The following is a 22385-nucleotide window of genomic DNA, read 5'->3' as shown; positions in this document are numbered from 1 at the left end:
ACAACCGTGTGCAACCATTTCCAGCAGACAAATTGACTGTACTGCTACCTGCTCAGCACGAAATGACTGACGGGCTAAAAGTAAACAAGTTAAGCATCTAGCATTAACGACTGATTTTAGAATGAATTATGGTCCCAGTCTATTTAGTGTGTTCGTCATTCCAGTGATCCGGCACAACACCAGGACCCTGGCCCGCCTAAATGCAACAGGGCCATAATTAATGTTATTAATTACACCTGTGTGCTGCTCTGAAAGTCACATAATTAGTTAAATGGAGATCACCTGTGTGTAGTCAAGTGGATCATAGTATTAATACACCCGGGTCTTTTAACGAGTCAGTATCGTGACAAAACATTCACCTCCAAGCAACGCAACAAAAAGTTGATTAAAAAGCACAAGTTGGGATAGATACAAGAACTTTTCTAAGTCCCTGAATATCTATAAATAAGCAGTATTTGCTGCCAAATATCTATTAAATACTGACTTGGAGGCAGTAAAAACATATGCAAACAAGTGTGTGAATACTTTTTAAAAAGCTACTGTATGTGTGAACTAAGTGTAAAAGGGGCTCTGAAGTCAAAGTGACAAAGACGGGTTATTTTCGTATGTGACTTGATTTGCCCTATTAGGTGTCATGTCATACCTGCACTGTGTTATCAGACAACTGATTTATTCTCAGTTGCTTTGGCACAACACTCGAATGAAAATTACTTTTATAAATGTTTGAAATTATCAAATCCAAAGTTAATTTTGTCATAACAGTGTGCATTTCTTGCTTTCACATAGAATGCAAATGTTAAGTAATCTTCAACTGACGCGGTGATGCATTGAGTTAGTCTTACACTGATGTTGTAATGGTTTGCACTTTTTTCAAGAGGTGGACTCACCTGGTTTACAGGGTGCAGAGTTTTGACACCAGAAAGCTGTTTTCACATTGATCTACTGAAGATGGGAAGTTTCTCTGTGCTCACCACTAACACCAGCTGAAGACGTGAACATGACTGATATCACAGCCAGTCTGGACGTCAATCGTTGGGTTGAAGCTGCACAACTGTGAAGTGGAAACTTGAAGCTACATCACATACTGTGAAATTGACTTTTCAGTAGGACACATCATCATCTTTTTAGCAGTTAAACTTGTGAAATGAACAAAAATATTTTCTAGCTCATTTTGGTGTCAGGGATGTTAAGTCAATTTTATATTTAGAGCCCAATATCACAAATTTGCCTCAGGGGGCTTTAAAATATGTATAGCACACAAAACCCTCTGTCCTTGGACCCTCGCAGCGGATAAGGAAAAACTTAACGGGGACAAAATAAATGGATAGATGCGGTTGACTCGTTTATTCACTCTTGACACACTAAGTGCATTAGCAACACTCACGGAGGCCATTCCTCTTACTTGATTATTTTTACTTTTGATACTTAAAGTACATTTTGCACTTCAGCTGATAATACTTGCATATTGTATCATGAGTAACATTTAATGCAGTCGTCAGTAATGTTCTTTTTTACTCGGTGGTCAAGGATCTGAATAACATCACCGGTGATGATTGCGTGTCATATTTTGAGAATTGTAACAGTTTTAAAAAATGTGCTAGGAAAAATGGTACTGATAATCGCTACCAGTGGTGGAAGAAGTATGCAGGCCCGTTACTTGATTAAAATAGCATTACCAAAAATATTCCATCACAAGTAAAAGTCCAGCATTCCAAATTGAACTTGAGCAAAATGTACTTCAAGTATTGAAAGTAAAAGTGAAAGTTCATGTAGAAGTGCTCCTTTTAAAGTGTTGCTTTATTGAAGTATTTATATCGATGCATTGACATGTAAACACTGTGTAAATGTCTTGTACTTTTTAATTGCTGAATTGTTTAAATTATAACAGTATATCACACTGCAATAGTGGATCAGATGTTTAAATGAAAAATGATAATCTGCACAGCAACTAGTTTAGCTTGAAGATAAATGTAGTGGAGAAAAAAGCATAACATGTCCTACTAAAATGTGGAGTAAAAATATCAAGTAGCAAACAATGTATACATTCAAGTACAACTACCTCAAAGTTGTACCTTCGTATAGTACTTGAGTAAATGTAGTGGGTTACTTTCCACCACTGTATTAGAGAGGAGAACATGGAGCGCCACTGTCCCCTACAGACTGAAATCGGCTGCTGCCGACAGAGCACGGAACCGGTTTCCGGACAATCCCGAACACCTACGAAGACAAACCTCCCCTCTCCTTCACTCCCTCCTCCCCTTCACGCCTAATGTTGCTGTACCTCCAACCCTCCCCCCGTATCAGAGGAGTAGAAACAACAAGCCGCCATTTTGTTTGTGCGGACAGACCGTCAGAAACAGGAGGAGATAACCGAGAGAAGGAGCGACTCCGGCAACCACTCCGTGAACCACCGGAGAAAGAACGAGTGGCGGAATCCTGTCCGTGTTACCGAGAGAGAGAAAGCATCGCCTACGAGATAAGACGGCAGTGGAGGGAAAACCGAGTCGGTGATAAATAAATATATATATAAATATATATATACACACATATATATATATATATATTTATATATGAATGCATGAGAAGGAAATACTCCGAAAAATCCAAGGAAGGGGGTGTTTTTGCGGAGCGGAGACGGAGGAGAGGCGGAAGAGGGCTCTGTGTGCTCGTAACGACGAGAAACCTGCGAAAAAGGGGGAAAACATCAACATGAAAAATCACTATGTGTCCGTCGCGGAGGAAGGAAAGAATCCGCATAGACAATTATATAAATAAATTGCTGCCGGGCAGAAGGGAGAGGTGGAAAGAAAGACGGGTTTAAAGAGAAGAAGGGGGAAATTGCCAGGATCAACACGAAGGGGGGCATTCTCCATCACAAAGAGTCAATGAGAGGATTTTGTCAGCCCAAATTATTTTAAAAGGGGGGGGGGGGGGGGGTCAATATTAGTGTGCCGATCAGAAGCTTTCCGCTTCCGAAATAGCCATCATTTCTCAGCGACCCACCGTCATATTTTTTTTTTTTTTAAATCGCATTTTCTTCTGTCGCCCTGTGGCTGTGCTCCGGTTTTTGCTTAACGTCTCTTTTTTTCGTCTTCCCCGGCATGGCCAAGACATCACATAAGCAGTGAGTAACGAGTCTTTTTTTATTTTTTTAATATGCATCATTCTTTTCATCATCTGAGATTTCAAGAAACCCGTGGGAGGACCCTCTCGTGGAGCAGAACATAAGTAACCCCACAGATCGTCCTCTGCAAAATAAAACTAATTGCATCAATCTTGACTGCCCCGCTGATTGGCAATTAGCGCTGTTATTGCCCTCAAGAAGTATACCGTCAGATAAAGCCTGCATCCGAATCGATTGCACAAGAGCAGCGATTTTTGACGAGACTTTTTTTTTTTTTCTTCTTCTATTTTCAACCTTTTCCGATCCTGCCGACCGCGAGAGGCGTGCTCGCGCGAAAAGGGGGCTGCAACAACCAAATGTGCAAAAATACGAGTCTGTTCTTTCTGACCCAGTGCCTTGCATGGTCACACACTAAGTGCAAATTATAGTCAGCATGCAAAGAAAAGTCATGCATGGATCCACACATCCGCAATATATGTTCATTGTATCTGAGTAACTGCAAAGTGTGGGACTCGATCCGGTGTTTTCATCTTTCTGCAGAGATGTTAAACTATTTATCCACTGACTGTTAAGCCAATGCAAGTTGTTTTTTCCCCCCTCTATGTATTGCACTCGAGAGTACCACTCACGCTTTAATTGTACCGAGGACTCCTGCTGGTGGTCTCCACTCACCGGGTGACCGCCTCCTCGGTCTGGATAACGTGAAGGAGTCGTTGACATCAGTGAGATGTCTGGTCAGGTGAGAGGAACGAATCTCTCGTAACTGTTGCATGAGAGAAGTGAACACGGGGACACTCCTGGTTTGTGTTTCTGGACCAGATTTATCATTTTCCCCGTTGATCCCTGACCGAGAGACTCTCCGCTGGAATCGGTTCAGACGTGAAATACGGGGATTTTCTCCGCCGACTATGGCGGACAGGTCCGAGTGCAGCACGGAGGACGGATCTCGGGACAGTTTTTGTGTCGCAGAAGAAGAGGCTGCATGAGGTTGTCAAGAGGGCCGCACGCTTTGCCCTTTTCGCCGACTCCACCTTCCCACCTCCTCCTGTTCAAATCTGTGAAGAAACTAAGTCTCCGACAGGGGAGGGGGTCTGATATCTAGAGACTAACCCGAGAGAGACTCTGAGGGACAGAGCTCTACATCTCTTCTCCCCTACCGTCCCCCGAGCGGTGGGGGAACGACCACGAGCGTGTCTTAAAGGGAGAAGGAGACGATAAAGGAAATACGTTTTCCCTCCGTGGAATCTACATCAATTTTTTTTTTTTTAATTCGTCAAAAATATGGCCGATAATGTCCTGGACTCCGGCCCGCCTTCAGCCAAGAGGCCCAAGCTGTCCTCTCCGGCTCTCTCGGTGTCTGCCAGTGATGGAAACGGTAAATATATTGCATGCTTTACTTAAGATGGAGATAAAATACCAAGTTGCTTCGACTGTTGGTGCGTTAACTACTGGTCTGGCTTTGAAGTCCCTGTGGAGTTGCACAGCAACTTAGTTGCTCTGAGACAGCTACACCTCAACTAAATCAATGCTTGTGAACTTAACTGTGAACATATATTTGTCGCTTTATTTTAAAGTAGTCTGATGCTTTGTGTTGCTGGAGAGAGAACGCGATGTGTTGCTGCTGGCAGGAGCAACTTTCCTGGAGGGATGTTTTGATGCGTTAGCCTCAACAGGCTAACTAGCTTCTAACTATGAGATCCACCTCCAAACAATGGAAGAGTCGAGTCACCCCAGTTTGCTTTAAGTTGTCTCGCTACTACCAAAGTTAACTAAATGAAAGCACGAGAGCGCGTACACATTAAACAACGAGCGTCGTGAATACTCCGTGAACGTGGAGACAAAGCACCGTTTACAGAGTAGCTTTAGGAGAAAGTAACGGTAACCGAGCGAGCTAGCTAACTAGCTAGGACGATAACCGGCTCAGCTGAGCTCGATAGCTGGCTAGCAAATCAATTAAGTGATTGTTAACCAGCTCCACCTCATCGTGCACGAAAGTAACATTTTTTTCGTGGGTACGAACTCATTCTGCAGTTGCAATAAAACCCTTTGAGGTTTTTAATTCCGTGTGCTTCACGTGTTGTTAGCCGACTCTGTGTTTCAGTGGTCTATTGTAACGGCTAGCTATTGTTCGACACTTCATTAAAGTTGCGAAACGCGTTGTTGCCCGGCTGAAGACGTTGCCGTGCGTCAATTTCGACTGGGTTGTAACGTTGACATGAAAGAACAAAATCGGCCGACGTCTCCGAAACGTCTTCTTTAAATTCTTTTTTGTTCAGAGACTTTTAGTTTCTCGGTGGTACTACATTGATGAAATTCTTGTGAAGCCACCATTGATGGACTGCACGGTGACACCGCGCCGCACTTTTTGCAGTTTGCTTTTCAAAATGGCTCAACGCTTCACGTTACCCTATGCACGTCCCTTCATTGTGAATTAACCTTTTATTGCAGACGAATTCTTTTACACGTATTGAGCAACAAACTCTAGACTCTTGGCATCACCTCCTCTTGTATCGAGACACATAGAGAACCATGAGGATTTAGATATTTAGTTGAAGCTGTTTCAATTAATACCCATGAATCAATATGTGTAGCATAATAAGTATTTCTTATAATACAAAAAAATGTAATAGTATTTATGTCAACTGTGCAAAGATTGGTGGCCATACCACCGGCTCTCCAACCGTGTCAGAAGATAAGTGAATTTCAAGCTTGATGCATATTTAATTTCTAAAGTATCTGAACTCGTAATGCATGATGTGAAAATCACTGGCACAACATATCAACACTAGCATTGATTATTCAGTGAGATGTTGACCCGTTAGAGGCCACCATAAATAACATCAAACATAACATTCAGGCGAACTGAAGGGACAACTACGAGCACTGCCTATTTTTTATATTGATTTACATATATTTCAGTATGCTCTCAGACAACTTTCCCTTTAACGTGCCTCCCATTGCAGTGGATAAGACTTGTGATACCTCTTCTGTTTCATGTTCTTACGCCACATGACGGTAGATAGATCCAATGCACACACCTACCTAGGTACTGTAGTGTTTACTCCTGCGGCTTCTCGCCCTGACCCTACTGCGTTCACTCTCCATGTTTGGCACCCCATCAAACCACAAACTGATGCCCAGGAGAGAAATCCCGGCGGTGAGAGGAAGCTCCTGCTGCACCGGCTGTCCAGCTTTGGGCTCCAGATTAATGGCAGATAGATTTCAAACTAATGTCAGCGTTGTAACACTCTTAAATTTGTCTTGAACAATTGTGGCTGTGTGTAGTGTGAGCTGTGAATCGTATCTACATTTTTCTAGTTGATACATGTTTTTGGGGTCTTTTCTTTCCTGCTTAGATTTTGGTTCGCTCTTTGACCTGGAGCATGACCTCCCAGATGAGCTCATCAGTTCCTCGGACCTGGGTCTGACCAACGGAGGGGATGTCAGCCAACTCCACACCAGTCTGGGTGGACTCGGGGGAGGGCTTGGTTTGGGAGGCCAGGATGCAGCCACGAAACACAAACAGCTGTCTGAGCTCTTGCGCACAGGAGCTCCAGCACAGCAGGGTGGCCCCACTTCCAATAGCGCAGTGCCCGGGGCTTCCATGGGGATGATGGGGGGTGTCGGCGTCTCCCCTGGTGGACCTCAAGGCATGCCCCCCCAAGGCCAGCAGCAGCAGCAACCTGGATTAATGCAGCAGGTTGGGATGGTTGGAGGGGTGGCAGCACTCAATCGGGCAGCTGCCATGATGGGTGCCCAGAAGGGCAACACTGGACAGCAACAGCAGGGCCTGATGGGGGGCCAGGTGATGAATGGCTCGCCGAGAATGGGTTACCCTGGCAGTGCGGGCATGGGTAACAGCAGCAATCTGTTGGCGGAAACCCTGCAGCAGGGCAGTCAGCAAATGGGACACGGGGGTCAGGCAGGGATGAGACCACAACAACCCGGAGCACTGAACAAGGTAAGCAATCTCAACCCAGGATACGGTCAGTAGCAACTATGTTATAGCAAATTATCAAATGTGGTATATCAAAGATTTAAACTGAGAATAAGATGTTCTAAACAAAGTGTGTTTTTGGTTCCCTAATGAATCCCACACCTGCACGTAGTTCTCTTCAAATATAAAACGACTTTCTTTTACATCAAATAATGTTGTGGTGAATTCAAAGGTATTATGTTAATATTTACACAAAAATGGGGTTTTAATATACGGTCAGTATGTCATAGCTCTACCATGGCCGCCAGAGTAGTGGGAACACACATCCGAGATTATTACTGAGATTTGCCAGTTACAGCCACACTGCTTCATATGTATAAGAATATACATTTGCTGGATCTGTGATTAGTCTGGATGGCATTTCTTGAGTTTGGTAAAGTCATTTAAAAAAAGGAAGATTCCTGCTATTTACACTTGAGTTTTTGTAGTTAAACAATATGTTTAAGTTCAAAACACAAAAGGCGGACGCATCTTTTCAGACCCGAGTGACGCTGTAGACTGAACCAGACCTGTTGTAGTTGCTCGTGTGAGACTGCTGAAGACGAGTTCTCCAGAGCAGGAGTGAGTGCGGTTATGTGTCGGACTCACAGCCGCATCGCTGCTCGCTCTGTGGTATTGACGGTTAACCACATCGCTTTGTCAATTTGCCACAGGATAGTTATGATCGAAGGTGTGAAGGCAATACTGCAAAAGTCTCTTCTGGTGCACCAGCAAACACAGGACCTTTGTTAGGAATGTTCCATGTTAAAATATGCATCAGTAAAGTGTTTGTGTTGTCCATGTTCAATGCAGAGGAAACTCTGCAGTTATTTTCTCAGATACAGGCATCAACAGTTTCATTGCTCTCTATTAGTCACATAGCAACAAATCCCTTCACATTAGTGCAGCGCTGCTGTTGAAATAAAGAAAAGTTTGGCCCAAAACAGAAGTAGAAGAAAATCCTGTAGGCTGGATCTGAGGCCATTTAGATGCGTCTTTGGTATTGATTTACCGTAGAGAATAAAGTGAGGTCAGGGGGAAGTAATATTGTAACCGAACAGTCACAATGAGAGCTCATTATGAAGGAATGATTAAAAGTAATATTTAAAAAGTGATTCCATGTTGTTTCCCTATCGAAGTGGAACTGTGTGTCCAAAGTAGTTGGATACGTATGTAGGTTTTGTAGTTTTTAAAGTCATATAAGTAGTATAGATTTTGATACTTCCTGTATTTCCTTCATAGGCCATGAAGAGTACTCGATTTGATGTTTAAACTATGAATTTCCCTCTCTCCTCCTTGTCTCCGTACCCGCTCCCTAGATGAATATGATGGCCAACGCGGGCCCCTATGGTGGTCCGTACGGCCAGTCTGGCCAGGGGCTCCCTGGAGCAGGGCTGGGCCCACAGCTCCAGAACAAGGCGGGCCTGCCCAATAACATGGCCGCCCAGTTCAGCATGGACAAGAAGGCCCCACCGGGTCAAGGCATGCCTGGGATGGTAAGATGTGTTCATTCTTTCATTCGTCCTCACTGGAACCAGATCAGAGTTATAACTTTGGACGTACCGTAACATTTTCTGCTCAGAAATGTGTCTCAAAAGCATTTTGTGTCGGAGTCATTCATGTCATTGTAGTTGTCAGTAACCACTAAAGTCCCACTTCAATAAAAGTCCAGTTCTTGGGTTAGAGTATTAGTGTGGTGACTTACCGTCAAAAGCTCCAAACCAACAATGAACGGAGCCCAGCGATTTGTTTACAATCCCGCCCGCTTCACACAGTGGTTAGACGCGCGTGTCAAGGTGTAAAACCAGGCAGGATATGAACTTCTCTTTCTTTCCCTGTGGCCTTTAGATGTAATCTGGCAACATGCCATGCACGCCTTGTTAACCACAAGTCGTGTAAATGCAGTATTATTTTGGCACGACACCAGGGACTCAATTCGAGTTGCTGTCTAAGTGAACAGCCTCCGTTGCACCCGACGCCTCTCTTCTAAGTCTCAGACCCTCTTCATTTCCGTTACAACTCTTTAGTCATTTGTTTTGAGTCCCTTGTGTCAGTCACACGGATACATTTGTGTGAAATTCTTATTTTTTGCCATTTCGTAACGTTTTTGTGAATTAAACTTCTCCACAAACGGATTAGAACAGGTAGCATATAAAGCGGCTTCGGGGAGTTGTTGATGCTTATGATCAGATCTCAGATCTCAGGAACACAGACATACTCTTGAGCCGGTGGCATTCATCAAGTTGAAACAAGAGATTTATGACAAGTGTTGCTTCGTTAAGAAAGTGTGGTTAATCTGACATGGAACACCTGCATTTTAGGATAAGAATTGGAAAATGTTTTGCATGAGGTTCACGGTGTTATTCCCGCCTGAAGGGTTGTGGGAGGCTACAGATCAGGTTATCATTGGTCATCAGGTTTCTTTCTACAAAACAGCTTTTTCTCCAGGTCGGACTAGTGCATCATATTTTCTTATCCCCTTTAAGGAGTCTATGGATGATGGTTTATTTGGCTACATACCATTTTCATTTTTACAGACAAATCTGAACTTGATGTTTGAGACATTAATAACTGGCAGCCTAATAATGCAAATGATCTTACAGATGTTTTAGACAAACTCACAGTCGTCTCAAAGGGGAAGCAGCCCGGACTGACGAAGCTCAGTTCACCATTACAATATTCTTACCTACCTCAGAGAAATGAACCCTTTTGAAGTGAGATTAACCAAATGCCCCCAGAACTTCACTGTCAGATCGCTGTGAGTCACTGAAGGTGGTTAACTTCCCTGTGTGAGTCTGTAAACTGTATGGTGTAAGTGTCTCTAACAATGTTGCACCGTTTGTTAAACATGATCATTGAATTGATGTGTTAGCTGCCAAGCTCTTACCAAATTGGTCACCGTAAGCGGTGCAACACCCGATCATTGCAGTCTTGTTAACGCGCCTCCTCTCTCCTCCCTGTCTCAAGGCCTCTCAGCAGCAGCAGCAGCAGCCTGGAGCAGTAGGCGGCGTATCCGTCGGTGGAGCGGCGGCAGTGGGAGGTGCCCAGGTTGGGCTCGGTGCCGTCGGGGCTGGTCCCGGCTCAGCGCCCCCTACGGCGGACCCCGAGAAGCGGAAGCTGATTCAGCAGCAGTTGGTCCTTTTGCTCCACGCACACAAGTGCCAGCGGAGGGAGCAGGCCAATGGCGAAGTGCGGCAGTGCAACCTGCCTCACTGCCGCACCATGAAGAACGTGCTCAACCACATGACTCACTGCCAGGCTGGCAAGTCCTGCCAGGGTGAGTCTGTTGAATTATGCTGATTGCTGGTTTTATGTTGTGTGGTTTGTATAATAAACACTAGGCGGTGTTTAAAGTTGTCATGTATCTGCAATTCATTTTTTGTGCGTTGTTTATTTCCCTCTTGGTTTGCCTCTCGTTTTTTCTCGTCATATCAGAATGAGTTATCCTCTCTTTAGCTGCCTGTAACTCTGCCTCTACTGTAACTCTTCCTTTTTTCCGTCTCTCATCTGGATGTAGTTTTATTTGACTGAATGACTCATACAATAACTTTAGTCTCTGGCTTCTCTCTCTTCCTTTTGACTCTGAGGGCTTTCCCCTTTTCTCTCATCCTTTTCTTGTCTCATTATTCATCTCCCTCCTTCACCCTGTCACCATTTCTCATTTTACTTGTTCTCCCTCTCTGTCCCTCTTCTCTCTTTTCCACGTCTCTTTCCTTTTCTCACACTTCTCTCCATTTCTGTGTCTTCTCCCCCCAGTGGCACACTGTGCCTCATCCAGACAGATCATCTCTCATTGGAAGAATTGCACACGACATGACTGTCCTGTATGCCTGCCACTGAAAAACGCTGGAGACAAGCGGAATCAGCAGTGTGAGTGTTTCTCACTCTGTGGCTGTGTGTGTATGTGTGTGTGGGTGTATCTCTGAGCAGTAAACACGATCTTGTCTCTTATCATTTGAATTATTGCACATTATCTACCATGAAATGTGTTCGTCCTCACAGATGTTCATCCTCTGTTACCTCTTTCTCTCCCCTATCAACCCTCTCCTGCCTCTTCCGTTCTCTTCACAGCTCTTGTTAACAGTGCAGGAGTCGGCTTGGTGAACTCTTTAGGCTCGGGGGTTCCTGGTGGACAGTCCAACGCTCCAAACCTGAACCCTCCCAACCAGATTGACCCCAGCTCCATAGAGAGGGCCTACGCCGCACTGGGCCTCACTTACCAGGGCAACCAGATACCACAGCAGACGTCACAGGCCAACATGTCCAACCAGGGGCTGCAGGGTCAGCCTGGGATGAGGAGCCTCAACACCATGGGTTAGTTTCTAATGCCATTGTGCGTATCTCAAACTATAAAGGACAATCCATGGATGTTCATTCTTGATCTTGATGACAACAAGATAGTCTCAAATCAAAGGTGTGCAGATGTTTGGGAGCTTTAACGGCCATCTCATGTGTTTTTTTTCATCAGTGAATGGGGCTGACTCAGGCGTCCGTGTGGGACTTAAGTAAAGTGATAACAGGATTAGGTTTAGGCTGTATGATCTTTGGCGTCAGCAGTGAATGGCCTCCTTGATCTCTTCCAGCTGTGCACTGACTCATGGTCGATGACTGTGTCACAAAACTTTGATTTATATTTCACTGGACAGGTTTCACTGTCATGCTCGGGAAGATAATCTCCAGCTGTCTTTAAATCACTTTACTTCTTTGGCTTGAAAATGATCTGAAGATGCATCTTATGTTCGCTCAAGATATTGTTGTCAGCATTGACCAATCCACATCATATCCTTCAAACTCTATAACTTCAACTCTTTCCAGGTGGGAACTCTATGGGAGTGAATGGTGGAGTCGGGGTGCAGTCGCCCAACCAGCAGTCCGGTCTGCTGCCAAACTCCCTGTTGCACGGCAGCATGAACGCACAGAGGTAGGACTGCTTTTCATTGGTCATGCTGCCGTCACATAACAGACTTTAAGAAAGTCAAAATGAGTCCCGTATTGGCTGAAGTCTCACTTCTTCCTTTCCTCCTTGTCTGTCTTTTTTTTTTTTTTTGTCCAGTTTGATGAATGATGGTCTCGGGAACCTGGGCTCCATGCCCACGGCAACTCCTCCTTCTGCTGCAGGCATGAGGAAGTCTTGGCATGAAGACATCACGCAGGACCTCCGCAACCACCTTGTCCACAAGCTGTGAGTTTGCTATGTCTTGTAGGGCCCCCCCAAGACGTCTTGCTATGGCCCAGAGCTAAAGAAATATACTCATTTAAATGTCAGAGTAGATTCAAATGGGATTAAACTTTATTATCACTGCACATACAACACAAACCGAGACAAAGAAGTGCAGTTAAGCTTCTAACCAGAGGTGAACAACTTTATTCATGTACATATGTACATACAGAATAAAATATACAATAAATAGAATGTGGAATAAACAGTCGGGGATATAAATACACTACATGTATACGTTATGAGCAGTATGAAACATGCAGCAGTTACAGTATGCAGTGCAGGTATAAGTAAGAATATATGTAGAGCAGGGTAGCACTAGAAATTATAGTAAGAAATGATGTATAGCATTAACAGCTAGAGGTGTGGTATGAATACGGTTTGTTCACTATTGATCAGATATGTGCAGCGTAGATGGTGGTATCAGATCATCTTCAGTTCAGTGCTGGGTGTCTCTTTCCTCAAGTTAATTGTACCTGTGTGTCCTTCTTGTTTGTGCATGTGTGAGAGTAGTGTGCAGGCAATCTTCCCCACTCCTGATCCAGCGGCCCTGAAGGACCGGCGGATGGAGAATCTGGTGGCCTACGCTCGAAAAGTAGAGGGAGACATGTACGAGTCGGCCAACAGTAGGGTAAGAAACCAGTGCGCCCAGAATAATGTGGTATGACCATCGGTTTCCAGTTAAGGGAGGAGGAAATACAAAGCATTTTTTTTTTTGCACCGTCGCGATGTATCCTCCTGTAACATCCTCTCCCACTCGTGACGTTATCCTTTCTAGGCGGAATACTACCATCTGCTGGCAGAGAAGATCTACAAGATCCAAAAGGAGCTGGAGGAAAAGAGAAGGACACGACTCCAGAAGCAGGGCATGATGCCCGGCCAACCTGGCATAGCCTCTCCAGGCCTCCCGCAGGTGCCCCCCAGCATGGGACAGCTACCCAGCATGGGACAGCTACCCAGCATGGGACAGCTACCCAGCATGGGACAGCTACCCAGCATGGGACAGCTCCCTAGCATGGGACAGCTTCCCAGCATGGGACAGCCGCCCATGGGCCCCGGTCAACCCCCAAGTAAGTAAACGTACCGCTTTTACCTCCCTCGCACACTTCTGTGTGTACGTAGAAACGCATACAAGTAATAGCTCAGCTTTTTGATCCGCCGTGTCCCTGACATGTGTCTATATACTTGATACGCACACCCATCATGGACAAACAATGGGTTTTGAAGAGTAAAAAGAGATCAAGCACATTGCTACCCCACTTGTCTTATCTGGTTTTTGTGATTCCTGTAACTCTTCTCACCCGGTCAGATGGTCCTCACGCCGATCCGTCCATGGTCCGACCAACTGGACCCAATCAGATGGTCAACAGGATGCAGAACCCAGCAGGTACATCTCTAGTTAGTGTAAATGACATTATTACAAAGGCAGCCAGACTTGGAGAAATGCATTTTAAATAATGAGGCCAGATCAAAGGTTGATACAAATACAAAATGATTAATAGAGTGTATAGGACGGCCTATCGGTTGCAGTAGATTTGGCTTAAAAGCACTCCTCGTTGATATTTATGAGCAAATGTTTATTTCTCACTAGTGGTATGTAGTAGTGGTAGGCGGTATACCGGTTTTAATTTCTCGTATGATATGAATATACCGTCGTGCACAGCCGAAACGACTTCTGTCGCTCTTCAACAGGCAGCAAAATATATTGTTCGCCGCTGAAAGCGCTGCGGTCGGAGCTAGTTGACTAAAGTGTATTGAGAGGGAACCCTAGTCATGGTCATAACTTTAGAACAACAAATAACAACCCACAACTAACGCTCTTTAACAGAGTAAAACACCACGACACAACAGTTTGTGACACAAACAATTTGTAACACTAATAATTGTACATTTATAAAATTTCTCCGCCGAACTGCATGCTGGGTATAGCTCGCTAACAACAGTCTGCTAATAGCTGGGAGAGGCTCTGTCGCGCCAGTAACGTTACATTGAAGAACAGAAAAGAGCAGGATGAACAAAGACTGAACAACAAAAGGTATTTTGGTCAGACACATATGCAACGCTGATTACCGTGTAATATGCGTGGTATTTGTTATAAATGTACGTTGGTACATAGAGGGTGATAAGAAGCTGTACTTGGAGGGGTTTAGGACCCAGGGGAATGTAGGTGAAGGAAACAGGAAGTAACGGAACAGAAGACACGCCACACAAACAGCTGTTCACCGCTCGCTGGCCGGTTGACTGGCGGGTTCTTTTCGGTGTTAATTAATTAATGCTTTAACACGGGGGAAAAAATACCGTGATATACCGTGAAACCGCCAGTCTTACAAAATACCGTGATATGCATTTTTGATCATACTGCCCAGCCCTAGTATGTAGCCATGCAGAGATTTATGCTGCCACCCCAAAACAATATAGGCGAATGGGACTTTGCGGGTTTTCACAGCTTTGATAACTTGCATTTAAAAATCTGAGTAGCATCTCGTCTTTGCATTTAAGTTAGTTTTTGTTTGATCTACTTTCTACTGCGGAAAATAGTCCCTCTGTAAACTGCTGACAGCATGGTGTGATGTGGTCCTCAACACACCTTGAACCAGGGCAGCCATATTTTCCAAAAGGCTTAAGACAAATCTGTCCTAACATGTCATTTGTTTCAATATATTTGTACCCACCCATGTTGCGGGTCCTAAAATACATCGTAGCTGCGGTAAACTGGATTTTGCACCCAATTCCTTTCAATGTGAGACCTACTCGCCGCCACTCATAAAAAAAAAAAACAGCAAACGCTTATTGTATATATCCTATTTTATATGAATGGAAATGAATACCGAAATGATATACAAGTGTCGGAGACAGAAGGACACTGCAGTGAATGCAAGGACATTAGTCGAGAGTAATGACAAGTGTTCGTCTCTGTGATTCTGTTGTCAGCCTGCTAGCCACGCTACAGCCCGCAGTTTACGCTTACGAGTAAAGTGAAGACCTGTCTGACTGACCATGTTTGTTTGTTTTCTAACGTTACTGTATGCCAGTTGCGTTTTACAAAGTCAGCAAGCAGGCTTACCTTAATTCACAATTATTATGCCTCCTTGAATTCCAAAAAATCTGATCGGACATTCTTTTTGTCCAACGTTCAAACTGTAGAATAAGACGGCCCTCCTAGGAACGCACCTCCTTACCTCTCCTTTTCTGTCCTCCTCCACTTCTAGGAATGAACCAGTTTAGTCAGATGGGGATGCAGTCGATGGGTCAGAGGTCTCCTCTTCCTCATAATGCTCCAATGAATCAGGTCGGTGTCACTGTCACCATCTCCAGCAGATAATACTTTGGGGTTATGTGAACTTTATGCTTGAAAGTCATAGATGATTGATGATGTTTTTTTAAAATTGATACTCGGGCCTCCTAAAGGTTTAGATGTTGTTCTCTTAACCGAGGCATTGTGGGTAATCTGGGCTGTACACAAAAGTCATTTAAACAGGGAAAAAAAGAACCACATTTATTTATTGAAGTTCACATTTCCATTAAAATAATATTTAAAGGCCATGCAACAGTAAATCTAACCATACTTTATTTTACGTCTTTTATATTCACATGCCCCTTGTTGCCTTGTTTCCAGATGGGTATGGGAGCAGCGAGGATGGGTCAGCCCAACGCCACACAGTTACAGAACCAGTACCTCCCTCCGGGCCAGTTTCCTGGGTCCAGTCCTGGACTTGGCTCCGGTCCTGTTGGCATGAACCAGCCAGGAGCACAGAGTGCTGTTCCACCGGTGAGTGAGCGTACAGGGACAGTACCTTGTAACGTAAAGATGAGTTTGATTGCAAAGGGGAACTTGGGTCTTTGCAAAAGCAGACAAAGAATGTGATGCAGTGAAATTCAAACATAGGCATTGACTCTCATAGATAGTGATGAATACTGTATAATTAACTGAACTGTCTTCAGGATTTTGGCACATATTTCATGAGCGCTGTGAGTTTTAAGTCTGATTATTTGTGCTTTTTGGCAGTCTTCCCTATTTAATGAATTCATTTTATAGCTTACAGAGAGACCGATTGGAAATAAAGTGTTGTGACTCAGAAGTTCCAGAGTTGTGTACCTGGCAAAACCTTTTGCTATAGTTAGTCAGACCAATGTTGCTCCTCGTTGTTTCTCCCATACTCCATCCAAAGTTTCGATAAAGATTTCTAACCTCTGTGTCCTGTCCTCTGTAGCAGAACCAGATGTCGACGCCGCCCTCGCTCCCAGCCAGCAGCCCTGCAGCACAGTCTGCCTCTTCTGCTCCAGGCTCCGCTACCTCTGTCGGCCCCATGGGGTCTGGTAGTGCCAGTGGTGCTGGGCCTCTACCCAACCTGCCTCCATCCTCGACCCCCACCCAGTCCAACTCTTACCCTCACTGCCCACCCATCCGAACAAACTCCCCTTCACCGGCACGCAGCCTAACGCCTCAACCGCATCAAACACCCCCAACGTTACCTCGATCTCAGACCCCACAGCCACAGACTCCCAACACGCAGCAGCAGCAGCAACAGCAGCAGCAGCAACACCACCAACAGCAACAGCAACAGCAACAACAGCAACACCACCACCACCAACAACAACAACAACAACAACTGCAGCAGCAGCAGCAGCACCAACAACAACTGCTGCAACAACAACTGCAGCAGCAGAAGCAGCAACAGCAGCAGAAGCAGCAGCAGCAGCAGCAGCAACAACAACAACAACAACAACAACAGCAGCAGCAGCAAGCTTCACAAAAGCAGCAGCAGCAAGCTTCACAAAAGCAGCAGCAGCAAGCTTCACAAAAGCAGCAGCAGCAAGCTTCGCAACAAGGTTCGCAACAGCAGCAACAAGCTTCGCAACAAGGTTCGCAACAGCAGCAACAAGCTTCACACCAGCAGAAGCCGTCGGGGCAGGCGGTGAACTCTGAGAAGGCCATTCAGCTTCCACAGCAGACGCTTGGCGGCCCCCAGGGAGGTCAAGCTTCTTCGGTGCCTACCCAGAATGCTCATGTGCCATTGCAATGTCCGCAGACCCCAGTGAGTAGATCACCCTGCTTAAACCACTTTTAAGCCTTATTCAGAGATACTCCAGAGCTTCCTGCTCTACTTGCAAGTCTAGGTTTTCTCTAGTTCCCTTGTACTCGCAGAGAATAAGAAAACACATACAGATTAAATAAAAAATGTATGATGGAAAAGTGAAAAGTCAGGGAAAGTTTATGCTTTAAAAAAAAACATACTTCACTTTCTTTTAAATATTGCAATGAGTTTGAGAAAGAATTAGATGATCAAACATTTTCTTGTGGATTCTAACTTGCCATTTCTAAATCCTCTCTCCATCTCCGTCTTTTTGCCGCAGCTATCTCCGAAGCTCTCTCTGACAGCAGATGGTCAGGTGTCCTCTCCAGGCTCGGTCACCAGCAGCAGCGCCAATCCCAGCTCCCAGCGCACTCTGCAGGACGGCCCTGCTCCCAGCCAGGAAGATGTCAAAATGGAGGTGAAGAAGCAGGAAGAGGAGGACGAAGGGGCTGACACCGAAGGAGAGGGCAAGGGCAAGATGGGCAAGGGTCAGCATGACGTGAAGACGGAGGAGAAACCAGAGGTAGGATTGTCCTCCTCGTCTTAGTTCCAGGCATAACGGTTCTGACATCTTACATTCAGATTTACAAGAATCCCATTAATAAGGAAATCCTCGTACTGACACTTGAGTCTTTCTCCCAGATCAAGAAAGAGAAGCCGTCAGGAGATGGCTGTAAAGGTGAGCCCATGGACACGTCTTCATTCTCGGCGTCGTCATCCGTAGCAACGGGCGAAGACAAGAAGCCGGAGGTGAAGAAAGAGCCCAAAGAGGAAGAGGACTCGTCATCAGCCAACAGCAGCTCCCCAGCCAGTGCTCAGAGCAAGAAGAAAAGTAAGTTTGGAACAGCTGTAATTACCTGAACATCAGTGGGTGGGTAGAGCAGCCAAAAGGTGTACTCAAGTACCAACTCATTGACCAATAGCAAGACAACTTGACTGCGCTGACATTTCAGGCAACGGAGAGTCATTACTGTCTTGCTCCATCAAATTGTATTAAACCTCCTCTGTCGGAGTTGAAACTTCTCCTAAAAGAGTAAAGTTTTGCAGAAAGTACAAATACATCTTTTGAATAAACAGTGTGTACTTATTTTTCCCGTTGGCAAGCTAAGCTTGCAAAGGGTGACGTGTTCTCCTGCATCGTCTCTCCTCCTTTTACCTTCCAGCTCTAAATCTTTCATTCCTCATTTGGTTTTCTCGCTCCCGTCTTTTCCAGTCTTCAAGCCGGAGGAGCTGCGTCAGGCTCTGATGCCCACCCTGGAAGCTTTGTACCGGCAGGACCCCGAGTCCCTTCCCTTCCGTCAGCCGGTGGACCCCCAGTTACTGGGAATACCCGTACGTATTCGAACTAGTAACAAAACTAACCTGGTAAGGGACTGCACTGGCTGCCATTTTGCTTCAACTCCTCTGAAAACGTAGCTTTTTGTTTTTGTTTTGTTGTTTTCCTTTTTCATCTTTATATTTTGTCTCCTTTTGTCATAGTGCCATATTTCTTGTATTTGTTTTATACATCTGCTTCCACTTTCTTTAATTCTTTAGTTGATTTTTCTCCCATTGCATGTCAGAAGTTAAGAAAATGAGATTTGTGAAAAGTGTGTGTGCTCTTTTTTGAAACTTCTTGTCATTTGTAAATCAAAGCAATGACTCTTATGAACATTTGCCTTTTACTCAGCTGGAACTGAAGTGAAGGGCAAATAAGTCAATGATCCAAACTGACATTCTTTGTCATTGATGTACTTGATTTGTAGACCCCCAAATATAATAATCTAAAAAAAAAAGATACAGTATTGCATGACCCAAGCATCCATCAGAGTAATGAGTAGCTGTTTGTCTTTCGTAGGACTCCAAATATAACAAGGAGACAATAGTTGCGATCTGTCATCACTTTGCATTTTAATGAGCAAAGTCCAAAGGAATGACATAAATTGCTATAAGCTCCAACAGCAGTTCATGAGCCAATTGCTTTCATTTATCACTTTAATTTGTGTGACTTTTGCTTTTTGACATAAATTTTTAGGTTTTAATTTGAAATCATGATTTCTTTGTAGTTTTCATCCCAGTGTTCCATTGCTAGCTTTCTAGTTCAGTTCCTCACCAGTAGTAGTGTGTCTGTGTTCAGGTGGGCAGTGTGTAGAGGTGGGACAATACCTTTTTACCCTCGTTGCATCCAAATTAGGGGGGAAAAGAGTAATTGATTCAGTACAAGACTGTATCATTATTGTATTAAAAACTGGGGGAAAATAATGCCATCTTTAGAGCAGTGATGAGCGAGCACCAGGCTATTGGCTCACCTCTCTACAGGAACCTCCACAGTCAAGTGATGCAACTTTCCGCCGTTTGTTTAATTGAATAACTTCATTTTCAGATGCAAACTCAGCCACTCAGTGAAAATGTAAGTTTCTAAGCGCGGCAGCGTGGCGACGTACGTGTGACTGTAGGTCGACATCGTGATACGCATCACTTGTTTGTTAACGCGAGTGGTTTCATTCAGAGACCGAGGGTCTGTTTCCTAACTGACCCCGCTCTTTGAAACTCACACCACCTCCTAGTTGTTGTGGTTGAATCTCCCCAAAAAAAAAAGCTGTTCTTTTCCCTCGCCCTCTGTTCCGCTCCTCTCTGAAATGGTGTTTTTAGTTTGAGGATGAGCGGAGGGCAGTCGGCGGGAAAAGAGAGCCGACTTGGATGCTCCCCCGTCCCTCTTACATGTGCTTCCCCTCAGCACCGTTGGCTTTAACTCTGCCATCATATTGCCACTCATGCTGTTGGCGTTGTTACTGCCAACCACTATGTTGCTAAAAACAGTGACTCTCTTGTCTGCCTGTTGCTGTTGCCAGTTGCCACTGCTCTGTTCTTCTTGGTTTTGCACCCTAATTGCTTTTATAGGCCTGAAAGCTTTGTTTGCTTTCAGACTTTCAGCAGAGAACCGTTACACCAGCTGTTGGACATAATGAGTTACTTTCTAAGACAAATTGATATATAATAATGATACAGGATACGTAAAATAGAGTCTCATCTTTAGCTAGTTTTTTTTTTTTAAACTTTGAGCGGCAGATGATCGGACCGACTGGTGGCGGTCGCCCGGTCATTGTCCGCAGTACAGACGGGGACTTGGCATTAAATGTAGGGTGCAAAGCAGAGAGCTGGAGGGCAGAAGTTGTCATGTCTCTCTGTTTGCACGCAAACCTTCTTTTCTGCAGCGCTCAACAACATTGTCCCCCTGCACCCTCTTCTCTCCCTACTCTGGTCCCACCTGGTTGACTACGACGCCTTCGTCACACCTTCACTTGATGATGATGATACTCTTCTTCCCCACCTCGGCCCCTCGGACGACTAAACCCCCCCCCCCTACTGTCTCGCTGCCCTCTCTTCTGAACTTTACCTCGGCCTGCCACTCTAATCTGGACGGCGCCCTTCCCCAATCAGGACTACTTTGACATCGTGAAGAACCCCATGGACCTGTCGACCATCAAGCGGAAGCTGGACACGGGACAGTACCAAGAGCCCTGGCAGTACGTGGAGGACATCTGGCTGATGTTCAACAACGCCTGGCTGTACAACCGCAAGACCTCCCGCGTCTACAAGTACTGCTCCAAGCTGGCAGAGGTGTTCGAGTCGGAGATCGATCCCGTCATGCAGGGCCTGGGATACTGTTGTGGGAGGAAGGTGAGGCAGGAGCATGGTTTTGTGTTTTTTGTTTGTCTAAACTCATGTGGTCCCAGATTAGGAATATTTCCCCTTTTCACTTCACTTGTCTTATTTTATTTAGCTAATTTATGCTTAGTATCTGGTTTTTAACAAATAGTTCCGTAGAGACATTTGGAGAAATATGCATGTTGAGTTCGATGAGAACATTGATACCACACTCAACATGACACACTTAAATATGAAGCTCCAGCCAGCAGCTGTTTAGCTTAGCATAACGACTGCTAGCCTGGCTCCGTCCGAAAGGTAATATCATCTGTCTACTAGCACCTCTAAAGCTCACGTTATATCTTGTTTGTGGAATCTGTACGAAAACTGAAATGTAAAAACAACAGTCTATTTTAGGGGACTTGTATGTCTGAGTTTTGACTTTCTATATCATAATTTCGACTATGGGGATATTTTCATTATCAAGTCTAACTTTAATTTTTTATTTTTTTTTTGCTGGCGGATTCGTGGGCCACATAAAATGACATGGCGGGCGGGGATCCGGCCCGCGGGCCTTGAGTTTGACACCCTTGGTGTTAACGGTTGAGACGGTCTGATGAACGATCCTCTCAAGTGGAGCGAGCGAACCAATCGCAGGACTCCTCTGACGACATATTTGAATATGTATTGTTTAGTATTTACGCCAATGCTTCTACATGCGCTACAAGAACATTGACATCGGACAAAAACAGCTCCGCGCCTGCCATATTCCTGAAAATAGTACGACACTAACATCTGGCTGTACCCCTTCTTCTTCGGTTGAGTTTAATAGCTGTTGGCATTTGTAAGTGTTGCCTTACTGCCATCTACTGGAATGCCCCGTCTATTCTGGCATTACAATGGCATGTATGTGAAAAGGTGGAAATGTTCTTGAACGTAGTGAATAGTCAACATCACCAGCGGTGCCTGAAAGGTTTTCCCAGTAATTTACAGAGAACTATTTGTGAAAGAGACTTTAGTTTCTAGTATTTATGCTAAGCTAATCAGCTGCTGCCTGTAGCCTGATAATCAACACACTTATGAGAGTGGTATGGATCTTCTCATCTACAGTTACTCTCTGCCAGAAAGTGAATTAAGTATTTCCCAAAACGTTTAACTGTTCCTTTTTAAGAAGTAAGATTAGGGTAATGTTCATGCGAGGTGGGACCACGTGAATGAGTCCAAGAAGTCATAAAAACGTGCAGATGTTTTGAGCTGTTAGTTTGTCTTTTTGGGTCTAGTGGTGTGTGTGTGTGTGTGTGTGTGTGTGTGTGTGTGTGTGTGTGTGTGTGTGTGTGTGTGTGTGTGTGTGTGTGTGTGTGTGTG

The 22385-nt window shown here is 44.8% G+C and overlaps 1 protein-coding gene across 1 annotated transcript in view; it reads left to right on the top strand.

Moving 5' to 3' along the window:
* Positions 1–24: 24 nt before the first annotated feature.
* ep300b (EP300 lysine acetyltransferase b) overlaps positions 25–22385 on the top strand; it is a 34368-nt gene continuing 12007 nt past the window's right edge. The window contains exons 1-19 of the mRNA XM_031870884.1: positions 25–4499; positions 6481–7085; positions 8420–8596; positions 10068–10377; positions 10857–10970; positions 11172–11414; positions 11916–12021; positions 12154–12282; positions 12832–12949; positions 13097–13388; positions 13628–13705; positions 15528–15607; positions 15935–16087; positions 16533–16848; positions 17203–17354; positions 17674–17916; positions 18036–18225; positions 18607–18725; positions 20814–21078. Of these exons, the coding sequence (XP_031726744.1) occupies positions 4406–4499; positions 6481–7085; positions 8420–8596; positions 10068–10377; positions 10857–10970; positions 11172–11414; positions 11916–12021; positions 12154–12282; positions 12832–12949; positions 13097–13388; positions 13628–13705; positions 15528–15607; positions 15935–16087; positions 16533–16848; positions 17203–17354; positions 17674–17916; positions 18036–18225; positions 18607–18725; positions 20814–21078 (3784 nt within the window). The 5' untranslated portion in view covers positions 25–4405. The remainder of the gene's footprint in view (positions 4500–6480; positions 7086–8419; positions 8597–10067; positions 10378–10856; positions 10971–11171; positions 11415–11915; positions 12022–12153; positions 12283–12831; positions 12950–13096; positions 13389–13627; positions 13706–15527; positions 15608–15934; positions 16088–16532; positions 16849–17202; positions 17355–17673; positions 17917–18035; positions 18226–18606; positions 18726–20813; positions 21079–22385) is intronic.

Source organism: Anarrhichthys ocellatus, unplaced genomic scaffold (assembly GCF_004355925.1).
Source record: "Anarrhichthys ocellatus isolate YVR2014 unplaced genomic scaffold, GSC_Weel_1.0 scaffold55, whole genome shotgun sequence".
NCBI lineage: Eukaryota > Metazoa > Chordata > Actinopteri > Perciformes > Anarhichadidae > Anarrhichthys > Anarrhichthys ocellatus.
Note: the sequence above shows the minus strand (reverse complement) of the source record. Positions and strands in the feature narration are given on the sequence as shown.